This window comes from Antedon mediterranea, chromosome 3 (assembly GCF_964355755.1).
Source record: "Antedon mediterranea chromosome 3, ecAntMedi1.1, whole genome shotgun sequence".
Taxonomy (NCBI): Eukaryota; Metazoa; Echinodermata; class Crinoidea; order Comatulida; family Antedonidae; genus Antedon; species Antedon mediterranea.
The window spans coordinates 26,073,344-26,091,665 of NC_092672.1; the positions used below are offsets into that span (position 1 = coordinate 26,073,344).

General features: G+C 33.0%; 2 protein-coding genes across 2 annotated transcripts in view; one reads left to right on the top strand and one right to left on the bottom strand.

The window, feature by feature from the left end:
• Window positions 1-18,322, top strand: part of LOC140045088 (leucine-zipper-like transcriptional regulator 1) — a 92,137-nt gene that overhangs the window by 68,987 nt on the left and 4,828 nt on the right. The window contains exons 9-18 of the mRNA XM_072089834.1: window positions 9,976-10,115; window positions 11,706-11,852; window positions 12,580-12,634; window positions 13,149-13,259; window positions 13,773-13,865; window positions 14,076-14,183; window positions 16,469-16,646; window positions 16,942-17,006; window positions 17,247-17,363; window positions 17,986-18,148. Coding sequence (XP_071945935.1) covers window positions 9,976-10,115; window positions 11,706-11,852; window positions 12,580-12,634; window positions 13,149-13,259; window positions 13,773-13,865; window positions 14,076-14,183; window positions 16,469-16,646; window positions 16,942-17,006; window positions 17,247-17,363; window positions 17,986-18,148 — 1,177 coding nt within the window. The remainder of the gene's footprint in view (window positions 1-9,975; window positions 10,116-11,705; window positions 11,853-12,579; window positions 12,635-13,148; window positions 13,260-13,772; window positions 13,866-14,075; window positions 14,184-16,468; window positions 16,647-16,941; window positions 17,007-17,246; window positions 17,364-17,985; window positions 18,149-18,322) is intronic.
• Window positions 880-7,768, bottom strand: LOC140045092 (uncharacterized). Its single transcript, XM_072089836.1, has 2 exons — window positions 7,537-7,768; window positions 880-3,403 (listed from the first exon to the last, which is right to left on the bottom strand). The coding sequence occupies exons 1-2, from the start codon at window positions 7,729-7,731 to the stop codon at window positions 1,760-1,762; spliced, it is 1,839 nt and encodes a 612-aa protein (XP_071945937.1). The 5' UTR covers window positions 7,732-7,768; the 3' UTR covers window positions 880-1,759.

Genomic DNA, 18,322 nt, shown 5'->3' on the forward strand with positions numbered 1-18,322 from the left:
TCGATTGGGAACTTTCGTTGTAAAGATTCGTTGAGTACTTTTTGTATTCGAATTGTAAATTTGTGCTCAACAGAAAGTCATTCGAATAGAAAACGTTGACAACGAAAGCTTTTTCGTTAAGAACAATCTCAACGCTCAAAATACTCCGTTAAAGAAGTACTCAACGGAAAAACTGTACTCAACGGTGGAAGTCTAAATCGAATACAACAATTTTTGTCATCGTATAGTTATTAAATTCAAACATGGATAAGTTGTAATGGTATACCCACCTCTTAAAAATTGCATGTTTACATTTTACCGCATCACAATTTGTATGAATAGATGTTTCAATCCACCTGTAAATGTATTATTATTTGTCCTCAAGCTTAACTGGAATCTGAGGAAATTCAGATTAGGCCCTTCACGGACCTACGGCAGCCTACCAGATCAGCACATTGGGAGACAATCCCCTACTCTTTGTGAATAGCCTACGAGATCAGCACATTGGGAGACAATCCCCTACTCTTTGTGAATAGCCTACGAGATCAGCACATTGGGAGACAATCCCCTACTCTTTGTGAATAGCCTACGAGATCAGCACATTGGGAGACAATCCCCTACTCTTTGTGAATAGTGTACCAAGTTTTAATGTACACTATGTACACAGGACCATCCGAAGGAAGAGGCAATGAGAGTAAAGCATCTTGCCTAAGGATATAGTTAGTATGGTACAGATAGGTTCGAACCCATGCCTACATGCTAGTCCGATATCATTACTCCATCACTCTCTGGTATATACAGCACCCGCCGCGATCTCCAGACAGTTTCCCCTCCAGATTCAACCAGGCCCAACCTTGCTTACTTCTGTGATTTGACAACACTATAAAAAAACAACATTGCAATTCTGTAGCATATCGATTAATATTTATTGACCAAACAATAGAATCATTCAATACAATTTTAACCTTAAAGTGCATAAATAAAAGAGCCAATAAATAAGGTAATAATAACTCATATTCTTATACACTTCAGACTTCATCAACCTTCTAATTAATACAAGACACAAATGTATCTCCAAGGGTTAACCATTGAGTTAGATCAAAGCCATCGAATCCACAATACATCATGATACCACCAATATAGTTATTCCCACAATAGCACAATACTTTCTTAACCCATGCATACAGTACATTACACTATAGTTAGTAAACATTTATGGTACTTAACTTATCCTCTTACTGCAACTTAATACATTTTCCTAATACAGTTTTAAAGACTTAATTGCCTATACTATTTCTAGTCATTATTTTTGTAAAAAAAGAATGAAATGTATGCAGTACAATATTATTTATATTATTTGACCAATTATCTAATCTAAAACCCAAATTACAAATTATTCATCATATTCATAAAGCAAATTATACACACCTATTTTTCTTGTAAATAACTGTCAGTATAATATATAATGAGCATTTTATAAATAGAGACCTTGAAAGCGAATCAACTTATCAATGAATAAATAATCAGGTTATACAGTACAGTATATATATATTATGTATTATTGTTTTGCTTTGCGCGTTATTTGTATTTTTTCCCCATAGGTTCATGGGATATCCTGTATCTTAATAGCTTTTTCATCTTAATAATCATCATCTTCTAATTTCCTACTCTAATCAAACCAAATGTGGCAATTTTTCGCTACACCAATGTTCTATTGTGACAAACCCGAACAACAATTTTATTTTTCTTAATTCTGATTTGAACATTTCGTTATCCACTCTTAATCTAGTTGCCATTCCAAATATCTTTCTCGTGCAACACTGTTGTTTATTAACCTAGGGTTACCACGATATAGAAATGGAACAACCTTGTTTAACTCATTTGTGAAATTTCGAAGACAAAATCCTTCCATATTGAATGCTTTTGTTGAACTTGGAACCGTGTCCCTTAACGTTAAGTCGTCAGTAGTTGCAAGAAACAGAATACGCAAGTAACGAAGGAAAAATGTACTGCTATCAAAGTAATCGTAAAGACACATTATGTTCCCAAACATATCATGTCGTCCTGTATCTTTGATCATTATAGCTGATAGTTCCATGTTTTTTGACATATTTAGATGCTGATTGATCATCAAATTTGCTTCTGGACAGATGACTATCCAATTCATTGTTTCTGTAATGAGCACAGCATGTTTGTTTGTTGTGCTCAGAAGAGGGCGCAATGTTGAAAGTAGTACTTTAATGCCTATGTAGTCTGCAATGTTGGAAGTTGTAATACGATCAAATTTAGGCTCAAAGTTTGGTTCATAATCTCTATGAAGATCTTTACAGTTTTTGAGCTTGATTATGCATTGTATCCTTCCTGCATGGAAAATTGATACAGCAGATTTGATAACACTGGAGATGTATCGATGAAATATTTCAACAATAGAATCTTGTTGAAAGTTCTTCACTACCGGTATGCCATCCCAACCAACAAATGGCATCGCATCTGATCGGATACAATAGACAAAAGTATATGAACTTGGTGATAATACAGTGTGCATTTGGCTGTCACCAATTACCATTGGACGTCCAGTTAGGGTTGGGTTATCAACTTTTTTGCTTCTGTGTACATTTTGTGGCAGAAACAGACCATCTCTAAAATACTTACTTGCAGAGTTCCTATATCTTATTGGAATCTTCTGCTTATATTCAGACATACCTTCAGAACATTGAGGATCTCTTTTGAACATTTCTGCTCTCTGTTGTGATAAATTAATCGAATCTGGTTTTGCAGTGTCACATTCCATTTCTCTCCATTTACTCCAGACCTCTTTCATCATTTTGAAATCATCTTCCTCTAAAATAAGTTGACCACTTGTCTTTTCCTTCAGTGTTGCTTTTGTATGTTTGAGAAGTTCATCAAGGATTGACATAAGAAGCTGAAAATCTGTTTTTGGAAGTTGTAGTGAGTACCAGATATTTGTGATTGATGTTTCAATAGATTTTTTGGAACTTTGAGTTATGATAATGTACAAGAAGAGTACATTTCTTGCCAAAACAAATGGATCAACGTCATTCAGTGTAAACCCGACCTTACCAGTGAAGTTGCTTGGAAGTGATGCTGTTGTCAGTAACAGATTACGTAAATCTCCAACTCCTGCAAGTAAGATGTTGTAATCTCTTGCCAATTCTGAATCTCTACCTTCTGCGTCTGGTGCTGCTTCATTGCGGCCTAGTTTCAGTACATCTACAGCTAGAGTGTTGCCGATGTATTGTGGATAATCAACCAATCGTTGTACTTCTTGTGTAAATGCTTGTCTGTACGTATTTGCTCTTTCTATCAACATCTTTCCGATTTGTTTGCATTCTTGTTTGTGAGATGGCCAATGCTTCTCTTGACATTCACGTTTGCAATATGTGGCTTCTTTACAGGCAGTACACTTAAGGAAAAAGTAACAGATTGTTATGTAAAATTATGTAATATTACCACTTATATATTACCAAACCCCATTAATAATTGTATGTAACATGTAAGCTACAAAATTGCAAAAAACCCTGCAAACCTCCAAAAAGCATAAAACCCCATCGAACAAACATAAAGTGATTGAATCAGTTCAGTTGAACAGTTTTATTCGGTTCACTCAAAAATACAAAGACAAACATAACAGAAAAAAAGCACAAGATAACAATATTAATAGAATGAACCGAGGAATAACCCAAGAAAGTTTAAAAGAAAACTTATTTCCATTGGGGTCCTCAGACATAAAAATAACACTGATAATTGCACTTAAAGCGCCCTATGACTACTAAAAGGTTTAAAAATTGTACAGTAAACATGATAAGGATTACACAGTATTTTGATAAAATGTGATTTTACATATTTAAAATTTAAAATGTAGTTAAAATATTGCAATGTTTAAACGTTTAATGGCACCTAATACAATTGCCTAAAGTTAAAAATATATAAAATACTGTACAAAACTGTTACACAGGTATTCCTTCAGATAAAAGTGATTTTACATTATATTTAAAACTATTTAAAGTATTGCAATTTTTAATATTAATAGGAAGTGCATTCCAATATTTTATACTATTGTAATAAAATTTATTATGTACATTACCATGAGGAACTCTAAAATTTGTGTTACTGTGCCTTGTATTGTATCCATGCGTATCACTAATACGTGTGAAGTGTGAGCTTAAATAATCCGGACACGTTTTATTAAAGATATTGAAAACATGCCTAAGACACAGATGTTTTACACGATTTTCTATATTATGCATACCAAGTGTAGTGAGTTCAGAGTAGCCAACATGGGCTCTGGGTTCCAACTTTGCAATAAATCTTACTAGTTTATTTTGAATGGTTTGTAATTTGTGTTTAACATTTTTGTTAACTCCATTAAACCAAGCTGGTGAGGCATAATCTAGTAAAGGCTGTACCAGCGCTATATCTAACAGTTTTCGTGACTGTTTGTTGATAAAAGGGGATTGACACCCCGGGGGGGTCACTCTTAAATATTTCCATACGGGGAGGTGCCGCATTTACGGGTATATTTTCGAGGGCCTGGTAGCACAAGTGTGGGAAATTATGGAGAGTTGGTAGCACAAGTGTGGGAAATGACAGGGTGAAATTAGTAGTTTAAGTCCCTGGCCCACTCACCCGTGTCAAAATGTCACGATTTATCGCCAAATTTTGCAGGTATTTTAGCATAATGGATGCTATAAGCCCGGCTATATAAGCCCATCGCTAAATACCTTTGAATTTATACCTCCATGAATAGGCCTAGAGTTTTCGCATCAGCAGAAAGAACACGAAACATAGCCTAGGACAAAATCATTCAACTGTGACCACTCTTGACTCTTGATATCGTCGTCATGTACCGCGCGGACGAGCGATAAACTTGTCAATTTGTCAAAACACGTTCGTGATTTTGCCATGAACGGTCTCTTTGGCCATGCGCAGATCATGCCGGGAACCAGTACAAATATTTCCCCCTCTCTGGCGTGGCCTTGTTTTTGCCGTCTTTTTAGAGAAAACTGGATTTTTATTTGGTAAATGGTAGTTCAAGTCCGTAGTATTTTTCAGTAAAACAGGTAGCGCAAGTGCCTCATGTCTTGAAGTGGCTGCTGCACCCCACTGTTTGGTTTATATACAAGTGACCCCCCCGGGATTGACACCAAAGATATTTTATACTGGAATTAGCCTTTTTATAGACTGATTGAGCAAAGTTGTTCCCAGTGACATTATGATCAATTACAATTCCTAAATAGTTTACACTTGTTTTACTTTCAATCACTTGACCTTTACAAATTATCTTAAATGATTCAACATGTTTAACTTTTCTTTTTGATTCAAATAGTATTGCTTCTGTCTTTCCAACATGCAAGGATAACCTATTATCTGCCAACCATTCCTAACATGACGATATGTTTTTACTTAGAACCTCTTTGATTACCTTTGGATCAGAGTGAGAAAATGTAATGGCACTATCATCAGCATTGGCGTAAAGTACACAGTGAATTAATACTAATTGCCATATCATTAATATATACCAAAAAAAGCAGTGGCCCCAAAATATTTGTGGGACACCATGCGTAATGTCTTCAATAGAAGATTTTTCGCGGTTGATTTCAACATACTGTTTCCTTCCGGAAAGGTATGAGGAAAACCAGTCTGTTTTGTCGACACCTATTGCAGATAACTTTCCATTAAGTATAGCGTGGTCAACCGAATCAAACGCCTTGCGTATATCTAACAACACCATACCAGTGTAAAGACCTCTAGATGTGTTCTCTTTTAAGGTCAATTAAACAAGTGTAGGTAGAATGACCAGCGCGAAATCCAGATTGACTAACGTTAAGAAGGTTGTTGTCGTTCAAGTATCTTTTAAATTGAACATAAATAGAATGTTCTAGAACTTTTGAAACAATATTTAAAACGCTGACATGCCGGTAATTATTTACATCAAGACGGTTCCCTTTCTTATAAAGGCGCTTTACCCTGGCAATTTTGAATTCTTCTGGATAAATGTTAGAAGTAATTGAAAGGTTAATGATGTGTTTGATTGGCCCAGTTATTTGAGTAACGGCGTCTTTTAAAAATTGTGCTGATATACCGTCAAAACCTATTCCTTTGTTAGGATTAAAACTTTGCAGTTCCTTCTCAACGAATTCATCATCAACCATGGCAAGAACAAATTTAGAGGGGGCTGTCTTATAAAACTTACGTTGAAAGTCTTGAAATTTCTCGGAAGCAATTGAATAATTGCCAAATATTGGGAGTTGAGATGCTAAAGAAGAAGCCACGGAAGTAAAGAAATTGTTGAACTTGGAAGCAACAGTCTTAGAATCATGACATACATTTCCGTTTATCTCCAGTACAGTAATTCCATTAGTAGTTTTCTTAGAACTATATCCAAGTTTCTCCAATGTATTCCAGAGGCATTGGGAGTTGTTTTTATTAATGTTTTCTTCAATCTGGGTGTTAAAATAATCCGCTTTGGCATTCTTTATGTCTCTCTGAACACTATTTCTGAGGCTCTTATATTCATAATAGTAATCCGTTCTCTGCTTAAGAGCCCAAGAAACTTATCTCTATAGGTGGATCTTCTCCAAAATATCAACATTCATCCAAGGTTTAGTCCGTTGTTTAATACGTACTTTCCTTGAGGATGCGATTTTATCAATAGCACTTATAAATAGATTCTTAAAATATGACCAGGCAATATTTACATCGGTACTTGTATGCACTGGTGTCCAATCAACATTAGATAGTATATCATTAAAAGAATCTTTACTGTATGACTTTAATGATCTTAAAACTACTGATTATGACTATCATATGTATTTTGTACAATCGTGCAGTGTACGACTCTCCTTGGATCTTAATTAAATGGGTTTTTTTTTAAACTTGTTTAGACAATTTTTTCTAGTATTTATTGAGTAGCCTATAGCTATAAGGGTATCTTTCTTGGGTGACCAGATTTGCGTCTAAAAAACATGAAAATACAAGAAACATTTACCTCAGCATCACAGCCGACTTTAATTGAAAGTGACCTTAGCAAAATGTTAATGGTCTTTACCACTTCAAACTGTTTGGCACGATGATATACTAGCGATCAGCAGATGCCTGTTGTTGCGCCAGGATTTGCCTGATGGAGGGGTCAAAGGCCATGCTGTCGCCACCACTGGCAGATGCATGTGCTTTTTTATCAAATTAACTTTGGTTATTTTGTACAGAGCATCATTAACTGACGAATGTTACCACAAAAAATAACCCTCTAGATTTAGTTGAGTAAAGATGTTGAGGAGAACTAGCCTAAGCCTATAGCACTCAATCAAGATGATTTTGATTAAATAAGATATGATCAGAAATGTATCTGGTGGTACTCCATACAAATTACCTCAATTCAATTCAACTCAAATTTATTTAACCACAGAGGCCCAGATCAACACATGGTTTTTCTTCCCTTTGATTCCAGCTGACCTATAATGAGAACATGTTAACTATAATATTAATAATAATCACCGTTGATTGGCAAGGGATAAAAATTAAATAAAAATGTTTTACCACTTTGCATTTTGTCTTTGTGTGACAATATGCACACTCATTGTTTTCATTCAGCATGTCACATTCTGCTTTATGTCTCAGCTTGTCACGTTCCATACACTGTTTTCCACAATATTCTCCAATCTTACATTCACTACATTTCTTTGTTGCGTTTCCCTTCTCACATCTCCAACATAATCCAGGTTCTACATCCATGTTTTTACCCAAGTTTGATCTGATATCTGCAAAGATTCTATGTATGTAGCCTATACTGTTTACAGTGTGCAATATGGCTATACAGTATTATGTGTATCCGAATATAGATATTTTGGAATTTCCAGGTTTCCATCTCTCGTGGACTAATTGATCTTTAGCCAATCAGCGACATGTCCATCATGACATCACTGATATTTAGTATTGTTAAAGATGTATTGTCCCTTGAAACACAAAAAAATTAAGGTCAAAATATTCTAAATTTAAATTGGCCATATCAAAGTAATATTAAAGTTATTCACTTTAAGTCGAAAATTCGAGCCAAAAACAACAAGTTTACGTAATTAACAGGTAAATTAATTTGATTACATTTCGTCTGGAAAATCGTCGCGAGCGAAAGTAAACAAAGATTTCAAAACACGAGTATGCATTATGCATACGCTAATTAGGATTGTTTACAACTCGTCACGGTTGAGAAGGTGTTTTCACACAGATCGAAGAATTCAACTTATAAATTATACAAATTTCAATGAAGATTATATCGTGAGCTAGACTATTGAAAAACTTAAAGATGTATTGTCCCACTGCAAAAATAATTCTTGATTTTTTTTTTAATATGCCAATTATCCACTTTGACTAAAAATTGGATCGAAAAAAACTGTAAAATATGTATTTACCTAAAAAACTGTAATTTAAAGCAAATTAGTCAAATTGGCTGCTAGCCAATGGGTTTTTCGTTGAATTTAACCATTTATTTTGTCATTTTATAAGTGAAACTATTAATTTTTTCCATTTTTTTGGCTACGGAAATGAACTACAAAATAATCTATTGAAAGTCTGATTTTATTAATCTTTATTTTTGGGGGACAATCTTTAATATCTTTGATATTTTTAGTTTTAAGTTTTAATTTAAGTTTTTATTATGGTATAAAATTTACACACCAGCAGCCAAAAAATTACAATTATACGTATAAGAATATAAGTAAAAAATACAAATTATGTAAAAGCTGATTGGAATTGCACATATGGTAATAAAAATATAAAGAACAAAAGTAATTTTTTTTTACAATTATCATTATAAACATATTAACTTTTCCTTGAGCATACAGTGTTTTAAATTTTTTTTTCTAGAAAGGTATTCTAGTTTAAAAGGATGTAGACAGGTAATCCACATGTTTTCCTGGTGGATACACGGATACTAGGTTAATCCTACTTTACGTCAAGCCCGGATGATTGTGTAATGATACCATGCCATTCCCAATTTAAACAGTTCAATGCTCCCGGCTGTTAATTCACTCCTCACAAGGTTGTTTGTTGAACCTCAATTCGTCAATATCTAATTATCTCACTCAACTTAATTAGTAAACAGGGTTACAATTAGGTGGTTGAAATCAGAACATGAACCAACTTTATTTACTGTACCGTCGAGTAAAAATTCCAGAAGAAACGCATGATTTACCAAATTTTGCCCTTACATAAATTTATATAGATTACTTCAATCATAGATTTTACAGTAGTTATATCATTGCGAAATATGGTTAACAATATATTAGCTGAATAAAAACCCAGTAATATGAGGTACATTAAACCATGGAAAATAATGTCTCCATGCTTAAACCTAGACTTTGTAAAAACTCACTCATTAACAGTATGTGTGCAGCCATTTTCACTTTTTCCCCGGACACTAACAACAGGATCAACCGTTAAACTAACTAACCTATGTTTGGTAATTCCAGACCAAATTTTATTATTAATAAATACATTTTGATCACCATCATTATATAAACTTTTATACAGTATAAATATTCTTCTTTTTCTTATTTTTACTTGTTATCTTTTTGGTTGATGTAATTTTGTATACTGTATGTAATTGTAATCAGGGAAGAATGAGAATGTAATTTCACTCTTCCCTACTGCAATGTATATAGGCCTACCATGGACCTAATTTATAGGTCCATGGTATATACCATAACATAAGTATTTATGTAAAGTAAATAAACAATATACTGTATACTGCATACTTGAATACATTTTTAATTTGTCAAACAACATAACAAAAGACAAATCAGGTAAAAAATGACGAAGACAAAAAGGAACTCTTCTGAAGCCCAAAAGATTTTGTTAAATAAAGGACAGAGGGGCTAAAACTCATATAAAATCACAAAAACTAGTATAATATGTATAGTTGAAAGCGGGCTTTAAACAATGGGCTTTAATTTTAAAAAACTCAATATTTTGTTCTTGTAGGTACAACAAAGTGGAGATCATCCACCAACATGCTGTAATTTCCCAGTTGCTGTGTCTGGTGATTCCATGTATGTCTTCTCAGGTCAAAGTGGAGCTAAGATCACAAACAGTCTATATCAATTCTATTTCAAGGAAAGAAGGTAAATTCATTGGTTTTTTTTCTTTTTTCTTCTTGACGATGCAACAGAGATAGTTTGTATTGTGAAGTTTGTTTTGGAAGAATGAGTGGTCAAGCATTTAAAGGCCAAAACATTTATATTGATCATACATTCCAATAATTATCGATCTATAGTTTCCCCTGTTTCATAATTTTTTAGATTTTATTTGTGTTACAGGAGCTTGTTGAACATAAGCACTTTCTTATCAGTGTGGGGATAGTTCAAATTACACAGTAAAATCTCTATTCTTTTGTACACAAATTTTGTAAATAGAGAGGCATTTTAAAAAGAAAAAAATGAAAAATAAACGGTGTGGTAAAAAATTTTATCAGATGACTAAATATAGGTAATATAACTTGAATATTACATTTCTGATATTTTTATTCAACTTCAGATTTTTATTTTCTTGCTATAAAAAAAATTATCCACTGTATATTCACCATCTTTTTTTACCGTCTAGGGAGTCACCAGATGTTATTACATTAGGTTACCTAACTACTGAAAAAAAGTCTTCCTGGTTTTTATGGAATAATTTTGCCAAATTTTGTATTTGACCATATTAAGGGAAATTCATGTTTTTTCGTCTTGATTTCTCTTACAAATATTTGATTTATGTACAATTAACCAAATATTATATTTAAAATGCATGCCTGTATCTGAGCTTTAAGACAGTGGAATGGCCTTATTGCAATGTTAATGTATTTATATTGCGCTTTTAACAATCAACAGATTCATATTGTCCCAAAATGCTTAATTACAAACTAAAAAGATGTGTTTTAAAAGAGTAGAATAGAAGGTGCATTTTCAAGTGTTCACACTCTCTCAGTGGTTCAGATGGCAGAACTAGCCTGGCATCCATACCTCAAGACCACTTGCGCTGATGGCTACGGTTGGATTTGCAAGTGATTCAGTTCATTTTTGTGTCCCTGCCTATCATCATGCAACATTTATTCAATATTCAATATTTTACAAAGTTTATGGGTTAAGATACACAGAAGCCAAAGGGGCTTGTCTTTGTAGTCCTAAGCATAAACATAAAACATATTATACGGACGCATTACATTAACAAAAAAAGACATTTTGAGACAGAAAAAGAAAAAAACACAAACACAACAAAGTGATATTAAGCTAAATGTTTACAACCCCAATTTTGCAGTAGCAATAGTAGCTAGCAATATGTTTCAAATATCATCTTTTTAATATTGTACTTTAGCATAGGGAGTGAGGTCATGTGATTTTGTTCTAGGGTAGACTGGAGTTTATTCCAGTAAGTTGGTCCTTCAATAAAAATTGATCTTTTATTAATTTCTAGTCTACTGTGTGAAATATATATCTCAGTCTTTAGTTTTGTTTTTCTTTTCTTTTTGTTTAATTTATGTTGTGTAATATATAATAGTGAAAACATATTTTTCTCTGGTTTCGATTAGTATATTGATATGTAGTTCATTGATTGACTTGAAACGTAAGTTAAATTTTATACTTGTTTACAATCAGTGAACTACATTTCACTATGTTCTGTAATGTTGGTAAATTGTGTGATTGGTAATAAAAGATTGGTTTTTTTAATTTAAGATGGAGGAAAATACCTTCAGACCACATCTTAAAAGGAGCACCAGCTGCACCTCAACGGCGATACGGACACATCATGGTAGCCCACGATAGACACTTGTATGTGTTTGGTGGAGCAGCTGATAACACACAGCCTAGTGAATTGTCTTGGTAAGATCACTGTGTTTACAATAATTGAAGTTCTAGGATTTTCTCTGCCACATACAACAATAAGAATATTTTTATTTGCGATGTTTCGTTGGTCCTAGACACCATCAAACCTAACTATGTCACACACTGCACTACCATGATTAAGTTTGGTATTTGCCCATATATAGGAACATTTAATTCAGTTGAAATGTTCTATTCTGAGACATCATAGCAAAGAGATATATTATTGGGCTACATAAAACCCATTTATATATGGCCCAGACATCCTGTCAGCCTCTGTAATGATGGCCTATATAAAGCTCATTACAGCAGTCCCAAGGCACCCATGTTAGTGTTCATAATGACAGCTACTCTAATATTATAAGTGCAAATGACAAGATGTGTGACTTCCTGTTTGAAACATTATCATTCAGATACTGTAATGTCCATTGTATAAGATAAACTAATTAAAACCTGGGTAATTGGGTTAATAGGCAATTAATGGCAACTCAATAGAGTTTAAGATAATCATTAATTAATTATAATCAATATTATTATGTTCAGTTCATTGGCAGATTAGAGAAGAGTGAACTTCCCTGGGCAAATATACACATTATTGTAAGCAATGATGTGAATTTTCACTCTTTCCTGATTTTAAGAATTTTTCAGTGGAATTAATATTGATACAAATTAAGTAAAACAAAGTCAGCAATATATTATCGTTAATGTGTGTGTTTTTTTTTTATAGTTATGACATGGATTCTGAGACATGGGAGGTTATTACACCATCTTCTGACAGTCAGGTACAGTAACTGCAATTCTCTTTTGAAAGGTGTTACCTTTTCCTATTTCATATAGTTTTCGATTGTACTTATTTACCTCCGCATTTGATCGCACGTGTCTGTCTGTTAACAGGATTACTCAAAAACTTATTGCAAGATCTTTACCAAAATACAGATAGATATGTGGTCAAGGACCACTACATTAAATTTTGGAGGCAATCCGGACCAGGGTCCCAATTCTGGACCACTTTTTTGTATTATTTTCATACCTGTTAGTTAAAGATAGGAGACAATTTTCAGAAGTTAGTTTCTTAGTTGAAGGCTGGTTACATAACTATTACACCAAATTCACATACACATGGTTGTAGTGAAATTATCACACACAGCATTAAAACACAAATAACAAAAAGTTTTTTGTTTTGTTTTTTGGTAAAATCTTATGTAGGAGCATTTTACAGTAGTTGGAAGTATGCGCTCTCAGAGTGCCATTCTAGTTTAAAAAGTAATGCTTTTATATTATATTTTTAATGTGTAGAAGCCAAGTGGGCGTGTCTTCCATGCAGCCAGTGTCATATGTAATGCACTGTACGTGTTTGGAGGCACTGTTGATAATAATGTCAGAAGTGCTGAGATGTACAGGTTTCAGGTTTGTTGAATATCTTATAAGTTTTAGTTTGTTTTACTTTTAAATAATTCAATGGTGTAGATGTTCTGTAGTACAGCCTCTGATAATCTTTATAATGTCGAGTATATCTAGCCTATATTTTGGTGTAGAGGGTTCTCAACAACCACACAGGCCCAATTGTAATGCTATTTTGCTAACAAAATCAAATACAATGCTAAAAAGTAATTTTCAAAAATAGAGATAATTTCTTTAAAACTTATGAGCTATGAGCTCACTGTACTAATGTTTATTTATTTATTCTGGTTTATTAAAAACAAAGACATGGCAGTACAAAACTGAATTGCGTCCAGTAACATAAACATAAAAAATATATCAAAAACGAGCAAGATTTACACAAACATCCAAATGTGTGTTTACCTTAACTAGTCTAGGAAATTATCTCTACTAAAAGGCCAATAATAAACCTCAATGTTTCTCTCCCCACCCCAAAAAAAGTACCAGGAAAGTACTGTTAATTTTGCATTGTGTTTTTAGTTTGCTTCACGTCCTAGATGTACATTAAAAGAGGATTTTGGAAAGTTGTTGCTGAGTCAGCAGTTCACTGACATTGAATTCATAGTTGGTGAGGTAAGAATAACAGTTTTAATTAACATGCTTACATTTGTAGCAATGATTTTGTATAATCCTCACATAATCATACTTTTAATAAAAAGTTGACCTTTGCCAGAATACCAAGATGGAACACCCTGTTGAGAAATTAAACAATTTCTTATCTCCAGTGCTACCTGGTCTACCAACCTGGTCACTCGTGTTTCTTTTAATTTACTTGTTCAACAGGAAGCCGTTTCTTTTCCAAGCCATGCTGCCATCATTGCTGCTCGTTGTCATTACTTGAAGAATAAAATGGAACAGGCCACAGAAATACAGAATCAACTAGCAGAGAAGGTATGTGTTATCTATCAATAACAGTCTTTCCTATAACTAGTTGTAAAAGTCTAAAGCTCTGTCTACACAATCAAACTAGTTTGACAAAAGAGTGTGATGTGCCCAAATATGGTAGTGATATGCCCAAATATGGTAGTGATATGACATCATGTCCATATATGGCACAACACTTTTTTTTTTGTTTATATAGCACAACTATATAAAACAAAATGTTGTTTATAAATAATTATAGTAAAGTTATCTGACATTTTATTCACACCGTTTTTTCAATGTTAAATCTCTCTCTATTGTGAGATAATATCCTGGATTTATAATTCACCTCACCCAAGTGCTTTACATTATTACCCCTGTCATTTCTGGATCAAACACGTATGAAAACATTCTCCCAGAATGCAACTAGTAATCAGCGCAAAGTTGTGTCTTATCAGGTACTCATTTGTACACCTGGGTGAAGAGAGCCAAATATAAGTTTGTCCTATTCTCCAAGGATACAAGCAATGTGCCAGGCATTGAATTCCAACCCAAGATCTCACTATCTTATAAATATTCATCTTACATGGCAGTGCTAGAAGCGTATAATAATATAGTTACAAGACTTGATAACAATCATCATGTTATGGGTATATTTTTGGACCTCGCAAAGGCATTTGATACCATAGACCATCAAATCCTTCTCAAAAAACTTTATCATTACGGTGTTAGAGGGATCGCCTATGAGTGGTTCAAGAGTTATTTAACCAACAGATCCCAATTCACCGTGTATAACAATCATAAATCAACAACTAATATAATTCGATGCGGGGTTCCACAAGGGTCCATTTTGGGCCCATTATTATTTATAATTTATTTAAACGATATTGTTTCTATTTCCGATAATTTCTCATTTTATTTATACGCAGATGACACCAATATAGTAGTTTCTGATAAAAATATTAAACAACTCATTACGACAGTAAATCAAGAACTAAATAAAGTTTCCTCCTGGCTTAAATCTAATAAATTATCACTTAATATACTTAAAACAAATTACATTATGTTTAAAAATAAGCATAGTAGACGACAATATCACAATATTCAAATTATGATTGACAATACTACTATTTCACAGGTCTCTAATACTAAATTTTTAGGCGTAATTATAGATGAAGCACTAACATGGTTTAATCACACAGAATATATATCCAACATTATTTCTAAATATACTGGCATTTTATTTAGACTAAAACATGCTCTCGCACCGAATATTTTATTTTCTTTATATCGCACATTAGTTCTCCCATACTTATATTATTGTAATCTTATTTGGGCAGATGCAAACAACTGCAATTTGAAAACCATTCATTTAAAACAAAAGAAAATAATTAGACTCTGTACAAACTCATCCTGGCTGGCCCATACTGCACCCTTATTTTTAAAATTAAAAACTTTAACAATCTATGATATTCATAAATTACAAAAAGCAAATTTTATGTTTAATTTTGTTAATAATAATCTACCAAGTAATTTCAATACTTTTTGGGCTAGGGTAAAAGAAACACATTGTCATAATACAAGAACATTAAATGATTTGCGTCCGCATAATTTCAGAACAGACCTGGGAATGAATACCATTAAACGACAAGGACCTATATTGTGGAATGATATAAGCAATTTTATTAAGAACCAATGTACCTTAAGTTTATTTAAGAAGAAATTTATTCACAGTTTATTATCAACGTATCAGTAATATTATGTTATATTATTTAATTAGTAGAGTAACATTATTTAAGTTTACTTAAACAACATACATATATATGTGTGTGTATGTAAATCTATTACATTTTTTATCTAAAAGATGATATTCAGATTTTATTACCATGTACTAGTAAAAATAAAAATAACTATATGTAATCTTCATGTTAACCTTCTTCAAAAGTAAGTTAAAAATTATCATTTTATGATCAAAAAGAAATATACTATCTAATTTTCTCCTTTATATAAATATATTATTTTATCCAAGGGGTTGCAAACACAAGTGTTCACATGTCTTGTTATGTATTGCACCTTTGTCTTGTCTTTATGTTGTCTGTAATGTCACTGCACTAACGGGTGACCGGCTAACGAGCTTCGCTCTTACGGTTATCCATCCATAAGTTGTTTATCTTATGTTCATAAATTGAAATGGAAAATAAACTGAAACTGAAACTGAAACTATCACATACTGCACCGCACGCCTTATGTTTTGCCTGCTTCTGGCATTTAAAAAGAAACAGTTTTGCTAAATGGTAAATGTTTGTTTGATGTAGGCTGCAGAAGATGAAGCTGCAGCTGCGCCTACCACTGGAGATGAGAAACAAGAGACTGGTGCCATTAAGAAGACACCTAAGAAGCTACTACAAGTCACCATTCCAAATGCTAAAGCTGAAGCCTTCAAACTCACCCTCTGGTTCATCTACACAGACAAGGTTGACCGCAAGCCAGAAGGTTTGTTTAAACTTAAACAATTATTGTAATTAACGAGTCGAGTGGCCATGTGCCGAGTTGAGTGGCCATGCTATAAAAAAAGAAAATACAAAAGTATAAAGCTAAAGTTTTATAGTAAATTAGCTACTACTGCAGTTTGTGCAACTTTTCTTACTTCTTTTGATTAATAGAAGACAGATATATTTGGTCTTGGTAATTGCTTTAACAGAAAAATCAAGTTATAGACTTTAACTTAAATTTCCCAATGAACGAAGACAATTTGGCACATACATAAACAATTTTTTTTTTTTTTAAGGATTTGAAGACAAGCCCACTTTATTTGTTTTACTAATAATGGATGTGTATAAGTTGGCTTTAGAGGTAAGTTTACATTTGCAAGCCCATCTCATAATATAAGGTTTGGGTAACAAGTTTTGCATGGCCCTGCATTTTATTCAAGATAAAAGTGAATTAATAAATAGTATGTACCCACTCATAATAATTGATTATTCGAATAAAACTCAACACACAAAATTAGCTGATGATTCAGGGTTGTAGTATTGAAGGTGGAAAGTTGAGTTACTATTCAAGTGCTGTCATTCATTTCTTACACATTTTTAGTTTAACCTACCAAGACTGGAGCAGATGTGTATACAGTATCTAGAGGTGTCGATAGGCTTAGACAATGTCCTGTCTGTCTTACAGTATTCACATCAGTTACAGCTGGACTATATCAAAGTAAGAGAATTGTTTGATGAAGATTGGATATCATTTGAGGGAAAATGAGTTAAAAGATTAAAGTGCAATTCTGAGATTTATTATTATTTCTCCGCTTTATTTTCATGTATCAATATTCAGTCCTTGTCTATATTTATATAAATACCAAAAACTTAACCTAAGTGAACTAAATCACTTTAGCTGTGCCGTTTGATCCAACCTCAATTCAGTTTACACCCTAAAACATCTCAGAAACAGTGGAAAAAAAATGGGTGAAAAATAAAATGTGACTGTGAATCAAAATAAAACTTACTATGTGAATGAAAAGGTCTCAAATTAGAGAAGCACCATGAGCAAACACATGCTGGTAATGAAAACCGCATCTAGTTGCTATTGTAGTGAGAATGAATATAAGGGTATAGCACAGATTTTTTCCTTTCGCAAAATATAATCAATAGTTGCATGAATAGATTTGCTTGTGGAAATAAAAAACTTTAGGGTAATTTAACATGACACAAATCCTTAAAATACTATAGCATTTGGGCCCTAAGATTGGAATGCAAGCCTACGATTCTACTTTAGAAGGTTATTCCACTCCTCGAAACATTTAATAGTAATACAGTATTTTTTTTTTCCATTGCAGGAGTTTTGTTTATTTTTTGTTACAAAGGAAAGCAATTACAATTCGATTGTAATGAGTCGTGAGTTTGAACAACTCTCTCAACCAATTATGGTTCTTGTTGTCCGACGCAAACAGCAATCAGTTACTAAGAGGATCCTGGAAAAACAGGAGTTTGACAACAATAGTAAGTCTGTTAATATTTTGGTCAATTAACATTTTATATCCTCTCATATCCCAAGTTGTACACCCTAAATTTGCCAGATACAAATTAAACATAAGTGTTAAGATTGTGTAGATACTGAATATCTGCACACCTGACTTGAATTATAATGGTCTGAACTGTAATAATGAATAGTCA

Bases quoted from the DNA above. Each gene is read 5' to 3' on its own strand.
- LOC140045092 (XM_072089836.1), bottom strand. From the start codon at position 7,731: ATGGATGTAGAACCTGGATTATGTTGGAGATGTGAGAAGGGAAACGCA. The intron at 3,404-7,536 runs GTAAAACATTTT...TTTTTCCTTAAG, and splicing joins CAAAGACAAAATGCAAAGTG to TGTACTGCCTGTAAAGAAGC.